This window comes from Diabrotica undecimpunctata, unplaced genomic scaffold (genome assembly GCF_040954645.1).
Source record: "Diabrotica undecimpunctata isolate CICGRU unplaced genomic scaffold, icDiaUnde3 ctg00001036.1, whole genome shotgun sequence".
Taxonomy (NCBI): Eukaryota; Metazoa; Arthropoda; class Insecta; order Coleoptera; family Chrysomelidae; genus Diabrotica; species Diabrotica undecimpunctata.
In genome coordinates, this window is record NW_027312286.1 from 6,351 (window position 1) to 33,107 (window position 26,757).

A 26,757-nucleotide genomic window follows, 5' to 3' on the forward strand; every position below is an offset into this window, starting at 1 on the left:
GCGCTCGCCATTTCGGCACTATCCCTTCTACAGATTTACCTTCTAAGGGTAGGACGCATTAAAACGTTGAACATGTTGCACAGGTTTTTTATTTACTAAACGCTGATATTACAATTTTCATATATAATTTGAATGTTATCTACTATTTTTAATGATACATAACAACAATTTTAATTGAAAATATGCTTCTTTGAGATTTTGATGCCCTCTTTGAAAATGCCACAATAAAATGGTTTCAGAACTATTATTTTAATTGTTCCTTTTTTTTTTAGAAAACTTTATAAGCAATGGATGTCGAAGATAACAAATTGGTATTCAGAGAATTGCCCGTAGGACCACTTACCCCTTATAGAAAATTATCTAAATTCGATTGGAGAAAATTGAAGTTATTCTTTGAAGATGCAGAATGTTAAAAGTGCAAGTAAGTAACGGTATACAATATTTAAACTGGTTTAAATTATTGTACTTTCAACTTATTATTTAACTTCCAACAGGGACAGTAATTAAACTCCTTAAATACACATAAAAATATATAAAACTATTTTAAATAACATTATCCAAAACTAACTTCTTTACTCTTCAATACTTTGTGGGTGTGATAAATTCATGTAATAAATTTATCTACTACAGCTTCTGTGGTGAATTCCTTCCCTTCTTTTTAATGTCATGGTGTAACGAAAAAGCTCACAAAAGTAGATGAATCAAAAGCTGATCGTTTACCAAGAATTAACGAAGACCACGTTGCTCAGTTTGGGAGCTTCATTGGGGGTGTTTAAGGATATAGATAATAGAAAAATAACAGATCAAAGATAGATACATAACTAAAGGTAGATAATAATTAGAAAACAGTTTGACAAAAGAAAAATAAGAAACGATAAATACAGCTAAACTGCAAAACAAAATGGGCGCCAATGAGTTTTAACCTGAAACTCATGAAGGAATTTATGATTAACTAAATTAAACATTAGATTCATATTTCTCTCAAAGACATAAAAAACACGTTGTAACAAAAATTGTATAGGTGGGCTTTAGTGTAAACACCAATTTAACAAGAATAGGAGATTGGCGGATGTAGTGGCCAATGTAACAAAAATGGAAAAGATGTGCTCACAACCCAGTATTGTGAGAATGCAGCTTGGCTAGCAGGCTGTGCCAAAGGATGACCAATTAAACTCAGAAAGGATTCCGCCAATTTGCATGCCTCTAAAAGATAGTTACCTGGAAATGAATATGACCAACTGATAGAATTAAGGATAATTGGACAAGAAAAGAGTACTGAAATAAAGAACGAACTAAAATAAAATTGTGTGCGCCAGGAAAGTATCAAGGTTATTTCTCAAAGTACATTTTATTGCTGTAAGAGTTGTTTTAATTAATTTATGAAAATAAGAGGGAAAAAATATACTAATGAAACATATTATGTACAACCCAATTTAGTCCGTACTTTGTTATAGAAAATATACAGTTTACAATAAATTTTACCTATATTACCCTTCACCTATTATGTACAGTTTGTAGAATACCTGACTAAAAAACAATAACCCGGTCAACTAATTTGTATACCCTAATACTAAATTGAATAATAAGAAAAGTACAAACTATTTATTTAAAAAAAAGGTAATTTACTCGCCTACTAGAAAGAGTATTTCTGCACTGCGGCTTTCGATTAAAATGTCTAAACAAGTTGACATTATCCTGACGGGATAAATGTCAAAGGTATATCTATGTTAAAAGAAAAAAATGTTACTAACTCTCCGGTTATATGTGTACACAAATACCTGACAATTTGGGGGTATTACAGCATCCACTTATAAATAGTTAAATGTATAAATAAATAATTATTAGAAGAAATTTATTATTATTAAAAAATATTAATGCCTTGAAGAGGAAGTCATTTACTAAAATTTAAAATATGAAAATTAAACCGGTTCCAATCCTATGGTATGTACGGCACTGGTGTAGTTCTCAACTATTCCAATCCCAAATGAATCCAAAAAAAACACCAACCCATAGACTCAATAAAGCTTCTAGCCCCTGTGACTTCTAATTGTTCCAGTATGTAGAAATTATTTATATTGGAGGATGGCTAAAAAAATATAGACCCTATTATTTTGTGTTTTCGTTAGAAAGAAAGAAGAAAGTGAGAAAAAGAAAAAATCCAAGGTTTTTAATCTTGTATAAAGATAAGGCTTGGACAAAACATTGATTTAGTCAAATAAAACGTTAATGGTTATTGAAATTTACTGAGACCTTGGATAAATTGAAACAATTATCTGAGTTTCTGCATGAAACATAAATAGGAAATTACTAGATTATCCTTGAAATAAACAAAAAAACATGATATAATAAAACATTTTAATATTTGGCTGTTGTATAGATTTTATAAAAGGAGATTTCAAACTGGCTGCATATTAAATATTAAAATTATATCTTACCGGGTTACTTATAGACTTCACCAAGAAAAACCAAACCAAAATACACTCTTTCGCCCTTCCAAAAAATTAAAAAAACCAGTATTCTCCAACTTAATAAATCTTCTTAAATTAAAATCAATTCTTAACAAAAAACCTTTTCTTCACAAGCTGACCCGCTATCCGTATAATTTGACTTTCTACATCGAAGTCTGTCCTGGGCTCCGATTCTATTTCATTTTGAAGTCGAAATTTAAAATCAACTACGCCATGACAGTCGCAATCGCTAGCGATTCTCATTCATTTCGATTGTAGTTAAAACTGGGGATATTTACTTTTATCATTTTGACACTGCTGAAAATTTGGGTTGGCCCTCTTGTTTATTGGCTGCACGCTGCACTACGCTTGTTGAATGTTTGTTTTGTTTACGTTACGTGAACATCTTTTTTTCTTGTTTGAGTTATTAAATCATAAATGGTGGCCATTCTCAACTATATTTTGAATTGAAAGAAAAGATGCAAGGAAAGAAAAAATGTGATGTGAGAGATCCTTAAGTATAACCACTAAGGCTATGGCTCCACGAGCGACAGATTGTCGCTATATAGCAGTAGCAGTAAAATTACGGCGGCAGTAAAGCAGTAAAATCATGGCTCCACGAGCGACAGTTTACAGCGCGCATATCGCCGAGTTTTGGTCTTGTATTGGCTCCATGAGCGTTAATATGACGCAGCTATAATCAGTGGTATCTTGTCCATTTATATAATGTCCGTGTATGTAGCAGATACAATAAATAAATAAGTAAAATAAATTCACACCGATAATACAATAATATAGTATGGATAATCTATCATTTCAACAAAAAATTGCTTTAATATTGGCATTGCGCCGTCGACGTAGGGTTAAAAAACAACGGAAATGGTCTAGTGCCTAGACAGACAGAGGGAAAATTTTTTCTTTTACACAACAAATTAAAAGAATATCCTGACAAGTTTTTGAATATCACAGGATGTCAGTGTCTTCTTTTAATTTTTTATTATGTGAAGTAGAAAATATACGAAAACAGGATACATCAATGCGTGATAGCCTAACTATTTAACTTTCATTAGAATAAAAAGGGGCCGCCACTACTTCTTACCACTGCGTATTCTGTAATTAGCTACTGAATTATCAAGTAGATCGACGGCTCCCATATTATGTCGATTATATTCATTTATCATATTGGGTTGATGTAATGAATCTTCCTTTTCCAATATCTAACTTGCTTTTTTATGTTACAATAATTTAAAAAATTCTGATGCGACCTAAAATCTGCTTAGTTGCATTCTTTTATTTATTAATTTTACGCCGAGCTATCGAGAACGAAACATTAGTATTGAAGGATAATAAAATTTACTATAAACGTTAATTATTAAAATTTTATTTATATGACATGATTGGACAACCACTTATATAGAAAGGAATCACCAGTTCGAAGAAGGAAATCCAAAAAATAGATTTTCGGGAAATCAATAAAAACTGTTTATTCTCTCTATTCAACTTTTTCTTGTTTAATAATGGTATCTATTATAAAGTACAGTTTGATACGGTTAATTGGGATTAAAAAAAACCATCCATTGATTTTTATTATCTAGAATACCGATAAGAAAATATTGGATTTATTTGTTTCTTAGAACTTATAATTTTTTGTTATGATTTGAGACACAAAATTGTATGAAAAAACTTTAAAGAATTTATAAAAACAAAGAAACAACTTAACAAACACAGAAAAATAAACAAACAAGAACAAAAATATCCGATTAAATGGCAATTACCTACAAGCGACAAATTACTGCTAGTGGAGTCACAAACGCGCTGCAAATTACTTTAAAAAAAAATGGTCGGATCTATTCGAACGCGACACGACCTTGACGACGCGCCTCGGTCTCGAAACGAAGCGACAATCTACAGAGCGTGGACGTGGAGAAACTCAGTATCACTGCTGTTGTTTTCATTTATCAAGCTACATTTTACTGCTACTGCTAGCGACAATCTGTCGCTCATGGAGCCATAGTCTAAGGTTAAGGTTAACAAAAGGTTTCGTAATGGAGTACAAAGTGCAAAAACCTATCCAAGCGCAGATGCAGATACGGATCATAATCTATTACTAGCAAACGTCAACATTAAACTCAGGAAACCGGAGAAAAAAGTTAAAACCACCAAAATTAACATCAAAAACCTAAAAGACGACAACTGCCAACAGCAACTAAACGCAGAGATAAATAAATTAACTGAAGGAAGCGTTGAATGGGCAGAGATATGAAAAAAGCCATACTAAAAGCGGGAAAGGAGGTCTAGGCGAAGAAGAGAAAACCACTAAAAAAGACTGGATGGCACCGGAAATAGTTGAGCTAATAACTGAAAAAAGAAAATACAAAAATAAGGATGAAAATAAATATAAAACCATCAAGAATAAAATAAAATATGAAATCAGAAAGGCTAAGGAGGAATGGATGAACAAAAAGCCAGGAATTGGAAGAACTCAGCAACAAACATGACATCTCAAACTTACATAAAAAAATAAAAGAACTTACAGGCAACACCAGACAAAGAAGAACACTCATAACAAGAGATAATAATGGAGAAATACTTACTGAAGAGAGCAAAATAAAGGAAGTATGGGAACAATATATAATCCATCTGTTCCATGACGAGAGAGAAAATGAACAAGATATAGGTAAAGAAAAACAATACCTACAAATTTTACCCTCAGAAGTAAAGAATGCCCTACAGAATGCAAAACAAGGAAAAGTACCGGGTCCTGATCAAATCCCAGTTGAACTGTTAAAAGCCTTAGATGACGGTAATATAAAGAGACTCACCCGAATTCTCAACCACATATATGTAGAGGGCAACATCCCGGAAGAATGGCTTAAATCGATATTTTTACCTCTACCAAAAAAGAACAATCCCAAATCATGTAATGACTATAGATTGATAAGCCTAATGTGCCACCCTTTAAAGATTCTCTTGAAAATTGTTCAAAACCGAATTTATAAGAAATGTGAGGAAGAGATAGATGAAACTCAGTTTGGCTTCAGAGGAGGCATGGGTACAAGAGAGGCATTATTTGCGTTGACTGTACTCTTGCAGAAATGTCGGGAATATAACAAGAGTGCATATGTATGCTCATAGACTTTAGGAAGGCCTTTGACCGAGTGCAGCATATGAAGTTAATAGATGAATTAAAAAACATCAATTTAGACAAAAAAGACATTGAATTTATTAAGGCTATATACTGGAACCAGAAAGCAGTAGTAAAGGTGAACGATATAGAAACAAATAAATATACCGATTGCGAGAGGGGTTAGGCAAGGATGCGTCTTGTCTCCGACGCTTTTCAACGTGTACTCACAGGTCATATTCAGAAAAGCCTTATGGGAAAGAAAAGAGGGAATAAGAATTGGTGGAGAAATCATAAACACCATGAGATTTGCAGATGACACGGTAATTATGGCTGAGAGTATAGAAGAACTAGAAACTTTACTAGTAAAATAAATAGTGAATGCATTCAAATGGGAATGCATTCATTATGATAGTATCAAGGAGTCCAATAAATAATGAACAACTAACTCTTGGTGGACAGCAAATAGAGAGAGTGACAAAATATAAATATCTGGGAGCTTACATCAACACAGAATTAGATCCAGACCAAGAGATCCGGGTACGAATAGAAATGGCAAGGGCAGCGTTCTAAAATTCAAACAATTGTTCTGTGACAAAAATCTGAATACTGCGCTGAGACTGTATACCGGAGAATGTTGAGAATTCCATGGACTGCCAGGGTCACCAATGAGGAAGTGCTGAGAAGGATGGGTCGAGACAAAAAATTGTTGAGAACGATAAAAGTACGCAAGACTGCATACCTTGGACACATACTAAGAAATAATAAATATAGTCTTCTGCAGGTCATCATGCAGGGTAGAGTCGATGGCAAAAAGGGAATAGGTAGAAAGAGGAAGTCATGGCTGCGAAATATTCGAGACTGGACAAACATGACTGTAGACGAATTATTCCACGTTGCAAAAGACAGAGAAGCTTTTAAAAATGTGGTCGCCAACCTCCGTTAATGGGGACGGCATAGGATGAAGAAGATCCTAGAGGCATAAACACCCTCCTCCAAATATGGTTTTAATACCTTATCGAATAATTTGCAGCTTTTTTATTAAGCCGGAATTGCTGCCTAAATTGAGCATCACTTAGTGAAAAAGGATTTTGAGTATCCCGTAACATTCTTCTTATCCTCCGTTGTGAGCGTCGGATATCTATCCTCTCTAATTCCTCCAAAACCAGCAAATGTCCGTAAAACGCAGCCATATTAATACTTTTTGCCTCAGTTTTCCTTGCAAGAATCAAAACACAACACCGCCTACCTAAACTGAACCTAAAGGCTGTATGACACTATGCATTTTCTTGTATTATTTCTTATATCGTTTCTGATATAACAAAAAAATGGATAGTGTCATAGAAGCGTATAGTTCTTATATCAGAAACAATACAAGAATTTGTGTCCACTGCAGTTTCTTGTACAAGAAATGCGCTAATTTGTGCGCAAAGCCGCAAAAGCAATAGCGTAAAACTTCTGTCGTAATGGCGGCTGGAGGAGAACTTTGATATACAATTAGACCAAGCAAACATTAGAGAAAAGTGCCCACCAACAATAACCAAGATTAGAACAGCAGTAGCCAAATTGAAAAACAATAAATCACAGGGATTGGATCAAATAGCATCGGTACTGAAAGTAGGAGGAGATGTATTACTAAAAACAATACATAGCCGCTATAAACATTCGTGATGAGTTTAAAGATTATTTTATATCTCCAAATAAGAGAGTATAATTTCAAGAGCATGCCATTCAAACACATAATTTAAAAAAAAAACAAATGATTACAACCAAATTATTTATTCTTTCTGTCTTCCATTACAGCCTGTTGAATATCTTCAAAAATTGTGGTTTCTGATTTTTTTAATATTGGGACATTTTATTTCTTTCATTTTTGCACCACAGTATTTTAAAGAATAATCAGTAGCATCAGTCTTGGGGTCCTCAGGTACTGCAGTCCTATTTTTATAGATGTCAAAATTTCAACCAATCATGTGACGAATCACATACAATATCCAGTAAAAGAACTTGCATAGTGTCATACAGAGCACAAAATGTACGTGCAAGAAACGATACAAGAAAACAGAAATAGCTTTCTATATCAGAAACGATATAAGAAATGATACAAGAAAATGCATAGTGTCATACGACCTTAAGTTCACTTCTCCCAGTCCAGCCAGTCGTGTTCGGTTTAATTTCGACTCAAAATGAAATTTCACCCACTTTCTTGAAGTTAAAATTAATTTCGATAAATCGAAAATTAGTGACGTCGTTTGGTTTAGTTCAGCTGAAATCCGCAAGGCTCGCAAAGTCGCATTTTCGACGTCGCCATATTAATTTCGACATGTTTTGAGTCGAAATCTCACTTAGAATCAGGGCCCTGATCAGCTTCCTAGGCAGCTATCAATCTTTCGCTCCACGCATACCATACTCTACCATATTTATGAAATTGAAATTCCTATTGTAATATTGTTTGTCTAACTATTAGCGCTTATAAAGGACTATTGATGTTTAAATTATAATTTAAAAATGACGAACGTTACAACGTCAGAAAACATATCAAATTTTGAAATACTATGGCCATGATCATATTACGAACAAAATGGTGTTGCGCAGAATGGAAAGAGACAGAGAACTTTCGGAGACTATTTAAAGGAGAAAAACAGCATATTAGGGGCAAATGCTTAGAAATGATAGTATGAGATGTTGCAGCCTTATAACAAGAAAATAACTTTTTTTAATAATACGGTACTTATAAGGCTGCATACTCTCTCCGATGCTTTTTAATTTATATGTTGAAAATATATTTGCGGAAGCATTAGAAGACACGGAATTAGGCATTAAGGTGAACGGCATACCAATTAGCAACCTACGCTGTGCGGACGACACAGTGATTATAACTGATAATTTGGAAGATCAGCAGTTATTACTTGATAGGGTGAATAGCATAGGTAAAAAATATGGCCTCAAAATCAACAATTTGAAAACGAAATATATGGTCATTTGCAGAAACCCTCCAGAAAACCCTCCATAATATGCATAGGTGACGATCGCATAAAACGCGTGAAAACTTTTAAATACCTTGGCACCACAATCAATGACCAATCGGATCCACAACAAGAGATAAAAACCCGAATACAAATAGCAAGACAAGCTTTTGTGAAATTCAGACCGCTCCTATGTAATCAAAACCTAAATTTCGAAATACGCTACAGAATGGTCAAGTGCTACATATGGTCCATCTTGCTTTATGGCATGGAAACGTGGACTTGGATAGAGTTCGAAACGATGACGTCCTTAAGAGAGCCGGCGTGGAAAGAGAACTCTTTGAATTAATTAAAAAACGCAAGATTGGTTACCTTGGGCACATATCGAGAGGAGCAAAATATGAAATACCACAGTTAATCCTACAAGGGAAGATCGAAGGTAGGAGAGGAGCCGGCCGCAAACAATTATCCTGGTTAAGGAATATTAAAGAATGGACAGGAATACACAATACAGGCGAGCTGTGTCACGCCGCCAAGAACAGAATTCTAGTAATGAGATAGTCGCCTACGCACTTTGGTGTATGGCATGTTAAGAAGAAGAAGGTACTTATAAGTGACAATGATCATGGAATATAAAAGCTAATGTAAATGCTAATTAATCGTGCGACAAAAACATTTAGGATGATTTAGCATTTCATTTATGCATATTTCTCGAAATATTTCTCGAAATATTCAAATAGATATGGTATATAAACATGTATGAAAATTATCATATTGCAAAATATAAAAATAATTAGAAACTAGGATTTATGAAATACCAATATGTTCCACAACGATGCTGAATATTTGAACAAACGATAATGCAAAGGAAAAGAAGCAAAACAGCAGATCATGCTAATTTAATAAATAAATAACTGAATTTGAGTTTATTTCTGAAATTAAATTTTACATCATTTGTTTTCATCCATAGATGATATTGGCAAGTATCTAAAAATTTAGGCAACATTTAATATACGGGGTAGCCAAACGAAAACAAACCGTTGTTATCTGGAACTGTTTTAAAAACACACCGTCCTGGAAAATCGGAACCGTCGATTTTTGTTTAAAGGGACATCCTTTTTCTCGGTAGTTTTGACAGAGTAATTTTCATCTCTAAAGCTGTTTCGTAGGACTGTCTGGTGAATGGAAAGTGAATCGGAAGCGGAATGTTTGGTCTTGGTTTCTTAAAAACAACGATCTTCATTGAATTGTGTCAGCTGTGATACTACGTCTACCGATTTTTTTACATTGTTCGAATATTTACTGAAAATATTCTACGTTCAATATTTTGCGGTGTTGCAAGATGTATCTGTTGTATGTTAAATTATTCGAGTTCCAACCTTGTACATAAAATATGATTTATTTCAGATTCAAGTATGGAAGACGCTAGAAGCAGATCCACTATTCCAAAGACCTCAGATTGAAATAAGTACAGACGAAAAGCAAAGGATGGCAGCGTTGCAGCTGAAGAAATATATAGATTATAATTTTGTAAACCCAGATATAAATAAAGTACCATATAAAAAAAGGGTAAGTAACTACGAGATAATTTTGTTAACCCTTAACCCGAAACATAGTACTTTTATTGCTAATGCGAAACATGGTCTATTGGACCAGTATAGGTAAAAATTGAAATAAATCAAAAACAAATGTAGCATTTGAAGAGAAAAGCAAAATATTAAAGGGTTTATTAGGTATAAACGAGCAAAAAAACTTATTCATACATAATACTTACATAAAACAAAATGTGTAATATATAAAACAACATTATTAGGCGTAATTAAGTAAACAAACATATATATTTCTAGATAAAACAAAATTTATACATATTTTTGTATAGTTCAGAGTTGTATCTTCTTCGCCATATTCCGTTTTCTTTGTGCCCTTATATATGTGTCGCAAGATTTTTTCTTTCGAAGGTGGCTAACAACGTTTCCTCTCTTCTAGTGAGTGTCCAGGTTTCTGAGCCGTATGTGAGTACCGGTCTTATTTGGGTTTTATGTATTTGGCATTTTGTTTTTCTTGCGACGTTTTCTGATCTTAGTTGTCTAATGATGCCATGGTAACATTTATTTGCAATAATTCTTCGCTTCCTCGGTAACGTTATTATCAGACGTGACTAGGGATCCCAAGTATATAAAGTTTTTACCCCCTCAATGTTGTATTCTCCTATTGTTATATTTTGTGGCTGCCTTATTTCTGCGTTTTTACTTACCTGCATATATTTTGTTTTGGTCTGATTGATTTTAAGACCACTATTTTGTGCAGCTCGTTCTATTTGGTTGTATGCCTCTATCTCATCTGCAAATGCTAGTATTTGCACGCTTTTATTAATGATTGTTCCTCGTGTATTGACTGTTGTGTCCCTCAGTATTTCTCGAGTACGATGTTGAACAAGGTGCATGATAGAGCGTCTCCCTGGCGTAATCCCTTTTTCACATCTATTGTTTCCGTTAATTCATTTTGTATCCGGATTCTACTTTCTACTTTTAGAGATTCTTTTATCGGTTCTATTAGTTGTGTTGGTATATTAAATTCTTTCATTGCTTCTTATTAAGAATTCTCGGTTTATATTGTCATATGCGCTTTCAAAGTCTATGAAGAGATGATGTGTGTCGATGTTATATTCACTTGTTTTTTCGAGGATCTGTCGCAAAACTAATATCTGGTCTATTGTTGACCTTCTGTCTATTTGTTTCTATACTAACCAAAAAATGTCATATGATGACTCCTGGATAATTTATCTCTTAGTAGTGTTTGCAAGAAACTAATAGCACTGTTCCATTTAAAAACCGCCACAAAAATGAAATTAATTTATAAACTATTCTAAGAATCGTTGTGATCCTGTAATTTAAATTTATTTTATCTGTTGCAGACTCGAATACAACTGGCGTGCAATCAGGCAATAGCTGTAACGTTTCCAGATGTCTCTATCAAATTAGCCCTAGGCCAAGGTCTATTTACTAATACAATAGTCACATTAGGAACAGAGAGACATTTCAAATATGCTTATGCAGGTAATAAGGTGGGTAGCACTACATTTAGAAATCGCTGCGCTCATTTTTTATTGTTCTTATCTAAAGGTTTTTAAATTTATTTTAATAGATTTTTTTAACAAAAAATATTTAGATTGGACCAGTAAAATAACTTCTTTGTATTCTCTATAATCTCTAGGCGATTTTGTTTTTCATTATAATCATAATTATACACAACACTAGCGAATATAACATTCACAGCATATAATATTGCGGGCATAAATACCCGTTTCGTCCTAGGACGACTACCATATCGCACCCTCAGTGCAAGACTGCAGTAAGTCAGAATAAGTAAGTTTCGAGATAAAGACGATTTTGTTTATTTTCGTGCTAATATCGGTGAAATAAGACACAAGTTTTAAGAAAAAATTATCATTTAATTATGATTTTGCATGCTTTTTAGCCTATATTACATTAACCAAAAATAGAAATTTATATAAAATAATATTAATGCTAAAAAAATTAGGAATTTTAAAGTTACAACACTTTTGCATGGAGAAAATTGTAAAAAGTAAAGACACATTTTCTGTTAGTTGTTGTCCTCTTCTCGTATATCATCTTGGCCAAAATATTTTTATAAAAACTATGGTGGGCTTCTGGTATCATACCCGAATGGCATGTGTATACCAAATCTTTCTTTTTGGCCATTTGAATTTTTCAATATTTTTATTTAAATTCAAAAAAATTCAAAACAAAAGGACTATAATAAAAAATATGCAAATCAGGCTACCTTTAACAAAAAATATTTAGATTGGAGCAGTAAAATAACTTCTTTGTATTCTCTATAATCTCTAGGCGATTTTGTTTTTCATTATAATCATATACACAACACTAGCGAATATAACATTCACAGCATATAATATTGCGGGCATAAATACCCGTTTCGTCCTAGGACGACTACCATATAAACACTACTTAATTATGTAATATGGAAATAGCTACCATAGTTGGGCCGTGGAGAAGTGAAGTGAAGATCTTGACTACAACGAGATTCGCGAGTGACATCAACAAAAAGAAAAAACAAGAACACAAAAAAATAGAGAACACGAAATAAAAAAAAATTTTTGGGTACCACCTATTTTGAACGATAGAACGATAACGGGAAAGATATCAGATGATTACTACACGGTAACAAAACAGTAGGGAGGAGTAGGTAATTATATCCCGCGGTAAACACTAAAAATACGACATGTATACAATATACATAAAAAGATAAATTAATAAAGTTTAATAACACTGCCGAATGTCACAATAGGAATACAAAAAAATTAATATCTGACGAATGTCACAATAGAGATACAAAAAAAATTATGTTCATGTATTTACTATTAGAATTTTACATATTTAAAGGTAATACGAAGGTTAGTATTCTCAAGAAAATGTAGGAAACTATATCGCGGAAGTTGATTAAGTTGAGGGTTAATAAATTTAAAATGATTCTAAAATTTACATAATGTAAAGCGAAGCTTTATACATATATTATATTTATAAAAATATAAATATTTTTAAAATTAAATACAGTAACTTTATTATTTATATTTTAAACAAATTATATTATATTAAAATATTTGAATAAATTTTTATGTTTGCTCCTAACGCGAATTATGAATGTTCTTGGGAAAAATACTTTTTTAAAAACTGAACTTCACAATTAAAACTTTTATTTCGACTGACAAAGATTTAGTAACAACAATAATAATTTAAATCAGACTGAAAAATATTGATTTTAACATGGTGTTTTTATAATTTATTAATTGCTGATCTTGCTGTTCAATACGTCGCAATTTAGTCCAGAATGTTCAAGCGGTAGCCCCGTGTTGGAATCCACGTGGTGGAACTTACTGGATGGTAGCGGTCATTGTACTGTAACTACTCCATCCCCTGAAGAAGTTTTGTGAGGGACGAACAGAACTGTTGAGTTGGCCTCTTCTGGAGTTTCGTCGCTAGGTTTTTTTTGTTATTTGTTTTATACCTGTAACATATATAGAGGCAGATTATTGTAATAAAGATATATAAGGAGTCATCCAAAAATGGTTATGGCTATGGTTCCATAATTTCGGATTAATTGTCTCTAGATGTTCATCTTCCTTAGAGAATTGATGATTCAAATAATTAATGATTTGAATTTAATCGCTGTTTGAATATCTATGGTCCTTATTTTGGGAAGCATTAGCGGTTGCTCTGGGATGGTTGTCCTTGAATTTATGTAACTCTGGATTGGGGTTTTGAATTTGTATCTGGGCGGAAGATTGATGAGATAAGTTTTGGACGGATAAGTTAAGATTAATAAGATAGGACAAGAAAATGAAGGATAAATATAATACACGAAAAAGGTAATGGCTAAGTCCATTTGAACTGCTGTGGTCTTTGCGTCGTACTGGTTTCAATTCTGTCAAATTCTTCTTTTATTGGCAGTAGTTTGAAAAAGTATATGAAATCGTGTGTACTAGTATGAATCTTTGCTTGTCCCAGGTTGAGGGGAATTAATCCTGGGTTGTCTTTCAGGTCCTTGATCTTCTCTTCTTCTCTCATCGTCAGGGTGATCCTGTGCGGACGGTTTAGAATTAGTTTTTGATTTAGGTTGATGTTTTATGTTTTTCTTGTGAACTGTAGTTTTTGATGTTTTTACAGTCACTTCGTTATTTCTTTTTATATGTTTTGCGGAATATCGCGGAAGTAATTTATTTCTGGTAACTGTTTTTCGTGTATAGATTTTTGTGCTTGGTTTATACGTAATAGGGTCTTGTCTCGATTTATTTCTATTTTCAATGACTTTATTTTTATTCTCTTGTATTTGTTGGTTTACTTCCTTATATAATTCCTTTGTTATCTCTCTATGATTTTGGATATAATTGTTCAGTATTACTTTCTGTATGTCAACGTCAAAGGGATCTTTTGCGTCGATATGTCCGTTTAATATGTCGATGGGTCTTAACTTCGTTGCTGAATGTATGGAATTATTGTACCCAATTATAGCGTATAGCATTTGTTCTTTAATCGAGAGCTTTGCTTTGGTGTTCCTTAGGATTCGAAGATGTTCGATTAACGTAGAATGAAATCTCTCAATCATCCCGTTGGATTGCGGATTCTCTGGTGTTGTATAGTGGATTGAGATTTTATGAGAGTCTACAAATCTTGTATTACTCCATTTTTAAATTCCGTACCATTATCGGCTACTATCATTGTTGGGAGTCCATGATGTGTTATAAAAATCAATAGGGCGTTGAGTACATTGATTGCATTTCCTCCATTTATTGGGTAGGCTTGCCCATACTTCGAAAATGCGTCTATTATGGTTAGAAACTTCTGTCCATCAGCCTGGAATAAATCAATGTGAACTATTTCCAGTGGTTTAGTGGGAGTTGGTGTAACCATAAATTTTGGTTTGGGAGGAAGTCTGTCGTATTTATTTTCTTGACATATATCGCAAAAGTTTATGATATCTTCTAGTCCTTCTTCATATTAGGCCAGTAATATCGTTTCCTTATTTGACTTTCTGTTTCAGCTATTCCTCTATGGTTCGTTTTTCCTCATGATAGTTTTTTATAATCTCTTTTTGTTTGTTCTTCTAGGTTAACATCTTCTAATAAAAGATTGCACTTTACTAAGTCATATGCGTTGTTTTTAAAAGTTTTCCTGATAATTTCGCAAATTTCTGCAAAAATTTCTTCTTTGCTTCAAATAAAATTGCATATTTCTTTTTCGGGTTGAGGTGTTCCTTAAAAATTTTTATGGTATCAGCTTTTAACTGATCTTTCGACAGCTGGATATGATAACGTCTTTTATTCGGAAAGGTTTGTATAATTGCTGGAGGTCGTGGATTGTAGTTGACGATTTTGACTATAATTTGGTTATTGTAGAAGTTAAGTGGTTTTTCCGAAATAGGTATACCAAGAATTGGGTTTTCTACTGCTGTATGATTGTTTCATTTCCGTCTTCGTCCTGTTTTGATCTTCGTTTTCAACAGTATCTTCTGGGATGTTTTCTGGAATTAATTCTGTTGCTTTTTCTTCTACAATCTCGTCGATTATTCGATCTGCATCTGGATTATTAGTCGTTGACCATCCATCGTCTTCCATGTCTACTAAATCATCAAAGACTTCCTTAATTTGTGAATCGATGTCCTTAGTTTCCTTTGTGTGTATTTCGATTCGAGAGAGTGCGTCCGCATTTGTATTAGCTTTGCCTTTTTTGTAAATTACTTCGTAGTCAAATTCTTCTAATTTTAATCTCCAACGCACTAGTTTGGAGTTGGGTTCCTTTAGGGAGAATAGATATTGCAAAGGGCGGTGGTCTGAGAGTATTTTAAATTTTCTTCCAAATAGGTAAGGTCGAAAATACTTAGTTGCCCACACCATTGCTAACATTTCCTTTTCTATTGTGGAGTACTTGGTTTCGGTTTCATTTAGTGTCCTGGAAGCAAAGGCAATTGGTTTATCACTGCCAACTGGTCCTTGGGAAAGTACTGCACCGATAGCGAAGTTACTGGCATCTGTTGTGAGGTTAAACGGTTTGGAAAAATCTGGATATTGCAATAATGGCTCATTCATTAATAGTTTCCTGCATGTTTCAAAGCATTCTACGAATTCGGGTGTATGTTCGATCTTTGCATTTTTTTTCAGGCATCTTGTTAGAGGTTTCGTGATTTTTGCGAAGTCTCGAATAAACTTTCTGTAATATCCCAGTAGTCCAAGAAATCCTCTTATTTCTTTTGCTGTTTTCGGTATTGGGTATTTTTCTATTGCTTCAATTTTCGCTGGATTCGGTTTTATGCCTTCTTGTGTGACTACGTGTCCTAGAAAATTAACTTGTTTTTTTAAGAATTCGCATTTGTCGACTTGGATTTTTAGTCGGGCTTCTCTTAGTCGTTGAAATACTTTTGTGAGATTTACTATGTGTTCCTGTAGTGATGTTGAATATACTATTACGTCGTCCATATAGACAAGGCATATTTCTCCTTGAAGTCCCTTCAATACGTTGTCCATCATACGTTGGAACGTGGACGGAGCGTTCTTAAGTCCAAAAGGCATTCTTAAATATTCATAGTGTCCATTTTCCACATTAAATGCTGTTTTGGGAATGTCTTCTTCAGCCATCTCGATTTGGTGAAATCCGCTTGCTAAGTCTAGGGTCGTAAAATATTGACATCTTCCCAATTTGTCCAAAATATCGCTAATGTGAGGAATTCTGTATCGGTCGTCAATTGTCTTCTCGTTGACCTTTCTATAATCTACTACTATTCTCCACTTTATTTTACCGGATGAATCTGGTTTCTTGGCCACGACCCAAATAGGCGAGGACCATGGCGATTGACTTGGTCGAATGATCCCTTGCTCTATCATTGAAGAGATTTGTTTCTTTACTTCTTCCTTGTGCACATACGGATACCGGTATGATTTCGTATATACAGGCTCTTCATCCTTGGTTCTGATGTGGTGTTTAACTTCGTTAGTAAAGCTGAGAGGAGTGTCTGGTTGGTGAAATATATCGGAGAATTTTCGACATAGGTGGCGAACTTGTTCCTCTTCTTCTTCGTTAAGATGTTCGGTTTTAATTAAGTCGTCGATATCTTGTCTGTAGTCTGGTCCGGAGGTTGTTTCCATGGAATATATATGGAAATCTTGAATGTCTATTTTATTGCTTTCGAGTGGTTCCATAAGAGAAAGATGAATGGGTTCTGACGTGAAGTTGGCAATTTCGGTCCAGGCGAGGTGGTTCTCGGCGTTAGTAAGGGCTTCTCGTACTACGACGCCTTGTACTTTTTGGGTAGGAATAATGATGGTTCCTTTTTCTTCTTTGACAGGAATTTTCACTTGACTAATAGAATTTGCTTCCAAATGAATGGAATAAAATTGTGTTTTATTTGTTTCGTAATATTTAATGGGGATTGTAGAATCTTTTGTAACTAGAAGCGATTTAGGGAAGTTTAATTGGGCTTCGAAGAGTTTTAGATTGTCGAGGCCAATAAGACCATCGAAAGTTTTGTGAAACTTAAAGAGATAAAATTTCATTTTGCTGTCAGAATTAAATTCTGAAAATGAAGGAATTTCGGCACAATATTTTTGGGAATAGTTTTGAAAAATTGATGTGACGACAAAGGGTTCATGTTTTATGTAACTTGGAAAATATGAAGAAGCTATTTCTGGGTTAAGAAATGACTTTGTGGATCCTGTATCGATTAAAAGTCGTAAAGAAGGCTTAGAGATTTCGATGTAGGGTAGCTCCTTCTTGTCGGGAAATGAATGAAGTTCAATTACGTTCCGATTGCTTCTGGTGGGTCCTCTCGAAAATTTACGTTTTCTTCGTATTCGGTTGGTTGATTTTCGTATGTATCTTGTAGAAAATTGTCGTATTCAGGTTCGTAGTAATCATTGTAGTTGGCATTCTCTTCTTGCTCATCTCCGTGGCATTGTATATTGTAAAGTTCTTCTACGGTGAATTTTGGCTGTGCTCGGTAATTTGGTGTAAAATTTGGACGGCCTCTGGTTGTGGTTTCTGATATTCCACTCATAGGTGTTGGTCTAGACTGTTTTGACTGTCCAGGTTTGGGTGCCCATACATTTGACTGGTTCTGGGTCCTGAATGCTGGAGGGTTTGAATTTTGTCTAAATTGATCGAAGTTTTGTTGCCGATGTGGTTGCTGAAATTGATTCTGCGGATAGAATTGTCTCATTGGTTGCTGCCATCGTGGAGGTGCAAAATTTGTCTGTTGGTACAATGGTTTTTGGATCTGTACAGGCATCTGCTGTCTCTGAGGTCGGCGTTCTTGATAATTTTCACTTCTTCCTGATGTTGAAGGTTGACTTATTTGATTTTTTTGAAGATATCGAACATTATTTTCTTCCTGTACGTATTGTATTGCCGTAGCTAAACTTCCTGGTCTCATTGCTCTGATAACAGAGCCCATTGGTTCTCGTAGGCCTGCTAAGAATGTTGTAAGAGCTTGTTGACGGAAAAATTCTTGTTTGCTCCTTTTAATATCGGCATTTATGGTATGTAATTCTAGGTAATTATTAATACAGCTTAAAAGTCCCATGATTTTTTCGTAAAAATGCATAATAGATTCTGTTGGGCCTTGTCTTAAATTTACTAGATCCCTTGTAAGCGAATTTTCGTCTCTCTGGTCTCCAAAATTTTGAATTAATGCGTTTTTTATTTCGTCCCAACTTTCGCATCCATATACAGATATAACTTCCTTGGCTCTACCTGTTAATTTACTGATAATACCATGAAGCAAAAATTTGTTTTGTATATTGGCTGCATTAAGTCTGTCATAATAATGGTTTAGAAGTATTGTAGAAACTTTAATAAATTCATGTAATTCATTTGGATTTCCGTCAAAATTTGGAAGAATGCATAAATTTTTAACGTCAAATTGTGGAACTGCCATATTTTAAAAATTTTCAATATAATATATAGTCAAATAGGTATAGTAATTTTCAATAATCAATATATAAATATATCAATCTTAATCTACTTATTTTCTATCTATTAATCTCTATGTTTATTAATATATAGTATTTATTAAGCTATTCAATTTGTCTAAATCTGACTCTAAAGTCAATCTAAGGACTTAGAGGAGATATTTTTAAATTACTTTAATCTTTGTGTTAATCTATTCAAATCTTTGTTTTATTTATCTTCTAATTTAGCTCTGATTCAATCTAAGGACTCAGAGGAGTCTGATTTATTAAGAATTCTTTCAAAATGTAATCTTCTTAATTCTAAGTAATAATAAAATCGCTTACAGGATAAAGACGATGCCGATGTGCATTCCTTTGCTCCTGAAGGCTTCTTCTAAATTCTAATTCTCTAATTCCCTCGGGTGAACTCTGCAGACGGTTTCCCTGGGGCTGGTTCTTGGAACAGTGGACAAACACTTAAAAGTGACGAGGATCTTTAAAGACTCTTCCACATCCTACTGACTGCGCCAATTATGAATGTTCTTGGGAAAAATACTTTTTTAAAAACTGAACTTCACAATTAAAACTTTTATTTCGACTGACAAAGATTTTAGTAACAACAATAATAATTTAAATCAGACTGAAAAATATTGATTTTAACATGGTGTTTTTATAATTTATTAATTGCTGATCTTGCTGTTCAATACGTCGCAATTTAGTCCAGAATGTTCAAGCGGTAGCCCCGTGTTGGAATCCACGTGGTGGAACTTACTGGATGGTAGCGGTCATTGTACTGTAACTCGCGCCACCTGATGACGTATTAACAAAGCACCCGTTGTTTACTTCTGGCAGATCTGTCAAATTCAGACGAGATATTAAATTAATAATAAAATATCATTTGATAGTAAATTTAATTATTACATAAACTAAATAAGATGTTTAAAATAATAATTATATTTACATGAAAATATTTTAAAACGAGAAGCGTCTTAAAAAATTTAACAGGGAATTCACTATTGTTAATTAATTGGATGACATTTATGACTTTTAAATTTTGAAAATTGTTACGAATCGAATCTTTCATTGATATCTCTTTTAATTTTGTACTTTTCATTTAGAGTCTGTATTTTATTAGTTATTTTTCATTTTTCATGCCGTTTGTAATTTAAACCTACTTAGAATAAATATATGATAGAAACGAATTAATTGAGACTAGAGAATCGATATGAGGAACCGCTATTTTGTGACGCTACCCGTGACGGCCTTCTCTTCGTGGCGCCAGTTCCGTGACGCTCGTCTCAACATTTTACGATAGAGAAAAAATTAATACAGTGCCAGTATAGAAGCTTCACTTCAAAAATAAAACACTGAATTTGTGTCATAAGTCTCTGGAGTTATTTATACACAAATAACGTTCTGAGTGAAGTCTGTAAGAACCTTAGACCATTAAAACTTATAGACACGCCTTGTACCGAATCGTTGAAGCAAACACCTTCTGCGCAAGTGACGTCACAATATGGCAAGAACTCTAACGTTAGATTGGATTTTTCGAAAAGCCCTAAGGAAATTACTTAATTTTAGATGAATTTTAATAAAACTGCAATATTTTGGAAAAGATATGGAAGATAAATCATTTAGCAAAGGAATTAATTAATATTTTTGAATTAAAGTAATTTTGTAAAAAATAAATGTTTAATTTGAAAGTGTACCTACCTCTTCTTGTTTGATAATGAAAAATAAATTTAAAGGATAGAAATTTTACTTGTGGATGGAAGTTTCATTTTAGGGGAAAAAATTATGTATATAAATCTATTTATTGACCACTCTGAGATAGCGCGTTTTTAACTTACTTTTAAGTCTATTATTCTAATTTATTTACTTTATCCTTCAGTTTTCAAAGTAATTATAAAATAAAAATTATAAGACTCTCATATGTGTCTATTTTAAACACTTTGGATGCTAAATGGGTGCTAAATTTCTGGTAGATTTTCTAAGTTTAATTTATGCATTATTTTGCCCATTAAATGATATATCTGTCCCCTTTTTGTGTCGCTGCGTACAATTAAATGCACTGAAAGATAATATGATAATTAAAAAAATAATAATGTATTGAAAAAGTTTTAAATTGGAACTTAACACTTATAAAAAGTTTACAAATACCTATAAGGACTTCTAGTTTCTAACGTTCTCTGCCATAAACTGACGTCACGCATAGCTGCGCAAAGCAATTTATGTTTGCTTCACTCTTTGAAACGGGGGGTATAGCATACGGCGTGTCCAGTGGCGGTTGGTATATAAGTGCTGCGGAGCTGCAGAACCACCAAAATAATCCAAACAAAATTACTTTGAAAATTAAATAAAAAATATCACTACTTATAAAATTTAAATTCATTTAGATGGTTTTCGTGCATGTCCGCCTTTATTTTAATCTGTCGTCCGTCGCATCTCATGGCGACAGCAAGTCCCACTTATTTGACCGGACCGGTGCTACTCCGAGCTGTGAACTGTTAAAGATATCCCCGATAACACCCGCTCAACCCCTCGCCCACACTTTTCAGGCGACGACTGAAAGCAATATTTGAGCTGCATTTGTCGCAGTTCGAACTAGTGTGTACAAACCTACGTTTATTGTAATTTTAAATAATCGGTGATCGCGACGCGACGACTGTTAAAATAAGTTGTCCTGCACGTAATTCGGTATTTATATTAAGTACATGAGAATAAAAGTGCTGTTCAGGATGGATGTTATTTATAATTTGATTAATGTTAAGAGATTCTTTAAATATTCTTATGACGAAAAACTAGAATTAAAATGCAAAGGACGTCCTTTGCCGGATATTAAAATCGTAAAAGAAGGATCAAGCCGAGGGAAAAATTACAAACGACAATTTAATTGCGATATTTATACGAGAAATAGTTGGATATGGGGCTGCAACAGAAAAAACGCTCTTTTCTGTTTTCCTTGTGTACTCTTTGGAGGTGATAAGTCATGGACGCAAGTTGGTGTAACAGACTTAGTACATTTAAGTGATAAAATAAAAAAGCACGAAACTTCTAAGCACCATTTGCACAATCAAATGGAATATGCTTTATTAGGCTCCGTGAATATTAAAGAATAGTTAGATTCTGCATACTGGATAAATATTCAAAAATTCAATGAAGCTGTAACAAAAAATAGGTATGTTCTCTCAAAAATTATAGACTGCATAAAATTTTGTAGTGTTTTAGAATTGGCGCTTCGGGGACACGACGAGACACAAACATCCGACAATCCTGGAATTTTTCGCGGCCTCATAAATTTTACTGCTGAATTGGATAAAACTTTAGCACAACACTTGGAAGAATCGACGGTTTTTAAGGGCATTTCTAAAGAAATTCAAAATGATATTTTGGACTGCATGTTGGAATTATGCCAGGATAAAATTTTGGAGGAAATTCGGGAATCTCCATATCTAGCTGTCATGGCCGACGAGACTACAGACATTTCAGCAAAATCACAAATGGTTGTAGTATTTAGATATTGTCGAAATGGAGCACCGGTAGAACGATTTTGGACATATATGGTACCTTCAAAATTAAATGCAGATACTTTAAGCAAAAACATTTTCAGTGTTTTGGATTCCATCCTGGAAAACTCAAATAATAAACTAATTGCTCAGAGTTATGATGGGGCAGCGGTCATGTGTGGACAGCACGCAGGAGTTCAAGCCAGAATCAAAGAAAAATATCCATTTGCTCATTTTGTACACTGTTACGCGCATCAATTAAATTTAATAATGTCTAAGGCTTGTTCCGAAAACTCTCAAGTTAGACTTTTTTTTGGAAATTTAAATGAAATCCCTACCTTTTTTAAAAATTCGCCACAACGAGTGGCAGTTTTAGATAAAATCGTCCAAAAGAAAATTCCTCATGGTGCTCCAACTCGCTGGAACTTCAATATTCGAACTGTTAATGTTGTGTTTGAACATCGATCTTCTTTTATCGAATGTATGGAAGAAATAGAAGAATCGTTTGATAAGGCAGCTGTCTGTAGTTCAGCGTCTTCCATTCGAAGAATACTAGTGGATCAAAATTTTGTTTTTTGGTTAACATTTTTCCATCGCATAATGCCACAAGTAGACGTTTTGTATAATTCCCTTCAAAAGACTAAAACGGATCCTTTGGAAATCAATAAAAAGGTGACAGATTTCGAAAGATACATGAATTCAGTTAGAAATTCAATAGATGATACCATTGACCAAGGTTCTAGTTTATGCGTTGAACCATTACCAACTAAACGGTTATGGAAGGATAACAGTCCAGTAGGTCATCGGAGAGCATCTATCGAAGTTTGTGATATAATCATAAATTGTGCAAATGATAGATTTGCTTTTAAAAATCACCTACTTGCAACTTCATTGCTTTATCCTGAGCAATTTGATAATTATTGTGATAATTTCCCAGATGATAATTTAAGCCTGACTTGCGCGTCATATCCAAATTTAGATAGGGAGCGCTTGAAGACTGAATTATCTGTTATTTATTTTAGAAGAGACTGTAGAGACATTAATGGGGCAATGCCTTTTTTAAAATTTTTAATTGAAAATAATTTAACAGAGCCTTTTCAAGAAACTGTAAAACTGCTTCAAATTCTAATTACAGTGCCCATGAGTACGGCAGAAGCTGAAAGGTGCTTTTCGAGTTTAAAACGGATTAAAATATTCTTGAGAAATTTCATGACTGAAGACCGACTTGTAGCATTAACCATGTTGTCAGTAGAAAAAACACTTATAAAAGAAATACCAAACTTTAATGAAAAACTCTGAGATAGCGCGTTCGACGAATCGAGCTTATTTATAAAAAAAAATAATATATTTGGCTCTGTGTGTAGTTAGTTCGTAAGACCCTATAATGCAATTATTGTTGTGGCGATTTTGTTTGTAGTGTTTTTTCGTTTGCATTCCTTAGTTTCACGTATTTATCGATAAAATTCTACTAAAACCATAAACTATAAAACAATTACTAGTGTGCCATAATGTACCATTGCTATTTTTGATATAATTGGATTTATCATCAATTTGAAAAGAAGAAAATCGGTAAGTTCTTTATTATTTTTTAATAGATATATAATGAATAAATATATGGTGTAAAATATCAAACTAAAAGCCTCGTTGTAAAATACAACGATTAAAAGATATTGAATTAAAAAAAAACCAAAAAATACTACAGAACTACCAAATTTTTGAGTCACCAGCCGCCACTGAGCGTGTCTATAAGCTTTAATGGTCTAAGGTAAGAACGGTATCATTTGTATCTTTATAACGTATGTCCCTAAAGTTTTCGGAAAATTTTAGATTTAAAAGTATTATTGGTAGGAAGCATTGGATGAAGTTGCCATTGGAAACCAAAGTTAGTAAACAACTTAAACGATATATGTCAGTTTTGACAAATACAGTTCGTTAAGATGTCGTACTAACTTAATATTCGTCAAAGTATTTATCGTTTAGTTAGACATGTACCAAAACGCGATTTTGTAAGAATTTTTAGTTCTCACAATATTTCTGTGTCAACGATTTACTAGACAATTAGAGAGTGCGAAAATTGTATACCATGCCTTAGTTTGCCCAAAATTTGAAGGCCAAGAGTTTTAACTCCTGTTAGGGAACAGAGGTTAATTCAGAGTATGGAGAACCAATTAGGAAAGTCTTTGCGAAATGTTGGCCGAAGAAATAATGTTTCACGAATGACTGTAAGTAGAACAATTTCTAGAAATAATCTAAAACGATATAAAAGAAAAAAAATCTCCTAAGTACACACCAGCTCAGTTAGAAAAAATTCCTATATGTTGCCGTGCATTGAGACGTATTCATTTTCCTGGTAATATTCTCATTATTGATGATGAAAACTATTTTGCTTTATCCAATTCCCAAATGAATGGCAACGACGGATTTTATACACGCAATGTACAAGATACACCGGACGAAGTTAGGTTTAAGGGAAAAGTGAAATTTGCCGATAAAATTTTGGTATGATGTGCCATCTCAGAAGCTGGTGTTTCACAGCCGTTTGTTGGGCGTGTTCGCGGTGAAGCTCTCAACGCTGAGAATTACGTTGACAAGTGTCTTACAAAGCTTGTTCAATTTATAAATACTCATCACTCCAAAGATGAAATCATATTTTGGCCCGACCTAGCGTCATGCCATTACGCCAGGAGAACGACAGATTGGTTAACTGATTAAAATATAAATTTTGTTCCCAAGCGCGACATCCCTCCAAATGTGTCTCAGGCAAGGCCTATAGAAAAGTTTTGGGCTGTTTTGAGTCGAATGGTGTATAATAATGGCTGAGAAGCCCAAAATGTAGGTCAGCTAAAGCGAAGAAGTTTGCAAAAATTTCGTAAAGTCTACTTAGAAACAATCTAAAGTTTATTGCACATGCAAGACCAAATTTACGTGCCATCGAAGATCATCGACCTCTTTCTGTTCCATAAAAAAACATTATAAACTTTAAATATGTAGATTTAATTTCCTAGTTAATAAAATAAACTTTTTCTAATTTGAAATTAGAAAATACATATTTATTTTTTCAGCCAAGTTGAACTGACTCATACGGGAACTGTTACACAAGTGAAGTAAACTTTAATACACATCTCCAAGAAATTAACGCACCACTTTGAAATATTAAAATATTTTATTAGCGTTAATAAAAATTTCCACTGTAATGTTATATTTTGCAAGCCCCTTGTATATGCTATTCGTACACTCTATATTTATTGACTATGTTTTATCGCTATATTTTTTTGCAACAAAACAAAAAGAAGCAAAAAATGTACTAATTCTATAAAGATACTAATTTCCAAGTGTTCACGAATTTTATTTGCCTACTGTTTAATTGTTGATTATTGTTAATTGTGTTTATTATGGAGCGTCAATCACGTAATTTAACCCGAGATGAATGTGCCCAAGCAGTGATACTGTCGGAAGAAGGTTGGAGTTATCGAAGAAGTGGTCGTCGGTTTAATGTGTCCCACACATCCGTCTCACGGGTGTTAAAAAGATTCCTCGAAATAGGGGATCATACTCGCAGACCAGGGCAAGGATGAAACCGGGTAACTACCCCTATTCAAGATCGATTTTTAAGAATTTCTGCTCTTCGACAACGTTTTCTAACACATCGAAGTCTACAAATTCAGGTTCGAGATGTGCATTCTATACAAATTAGTACTGAAACTGTTCGCCAGCGACTTAGGGAATACAACTTAACACCTAGGATTGCCGCCCGAGGTTCTCTATTAACTGCAGAGCATCGAAGGGGGAGACTACATTTTGCCAGAGAACACGTTAATTGGTTAGAGGCTGACTGGAACGAGTGCTATTTACTGATGAATCCCGATTTTGTTTGTACAATAACGACAGACGTGTTCGTGTGTTGCGACGACCCAACGAACGATATGCTCAGTGTATCTTCTCACACACCACATTTTTTGTTGGAGGATCCGTTATGGTGTGGGGTAGTATTTCTTTGACCGTACATACGGACCTAGTGGTCATACAAAATGGAACTGTTACAGCTGAAAGGTACATATTCGAGATCCTGGAGCAACATGTAGTACCATTCGCTCCTTATATCGGTGAAAATTTCTTACTAATGCAAGATAATGCCAGACCTCACGCTGCACAGACCGTCAGAAATTATCTAGAAGAGGTAGAAATTAACACTATGGAATGGCCAGCACATAGTCCGGATTTACTCTGAGATAGCGCG

At 33.9% G+C, this 26,757-nt stretch overlaps 1 protein-coding gene across 1 annotated transcript; it reads left to right on the forward strand.

Annotated features, from left to right (window-relative positions):
• Positions 1–272: 272 nt before the first annotated feature.
• LOC140431593 (zinc finger MYM-type protein 1-like) lies at positions 273–23,683 on the forward strand (the record flags this gene model as incomplete). Its single annotated transcript, XM_072519485.1, has 6 exons — positions 273–421; positions 9,945–10,106; positions 11,452–11,601; positions 21,786–22,132; positions 22,235–22,820; positions 22,914–23,683. Coding segments are annotated over exons 1-6 (2,030 nt in total), but the record flags the coding sequence as incomplete, so codon positions are not given.
• Between the last annotated feature and the right edge of the window lie 3,074 nt (positions 23,684–26,757).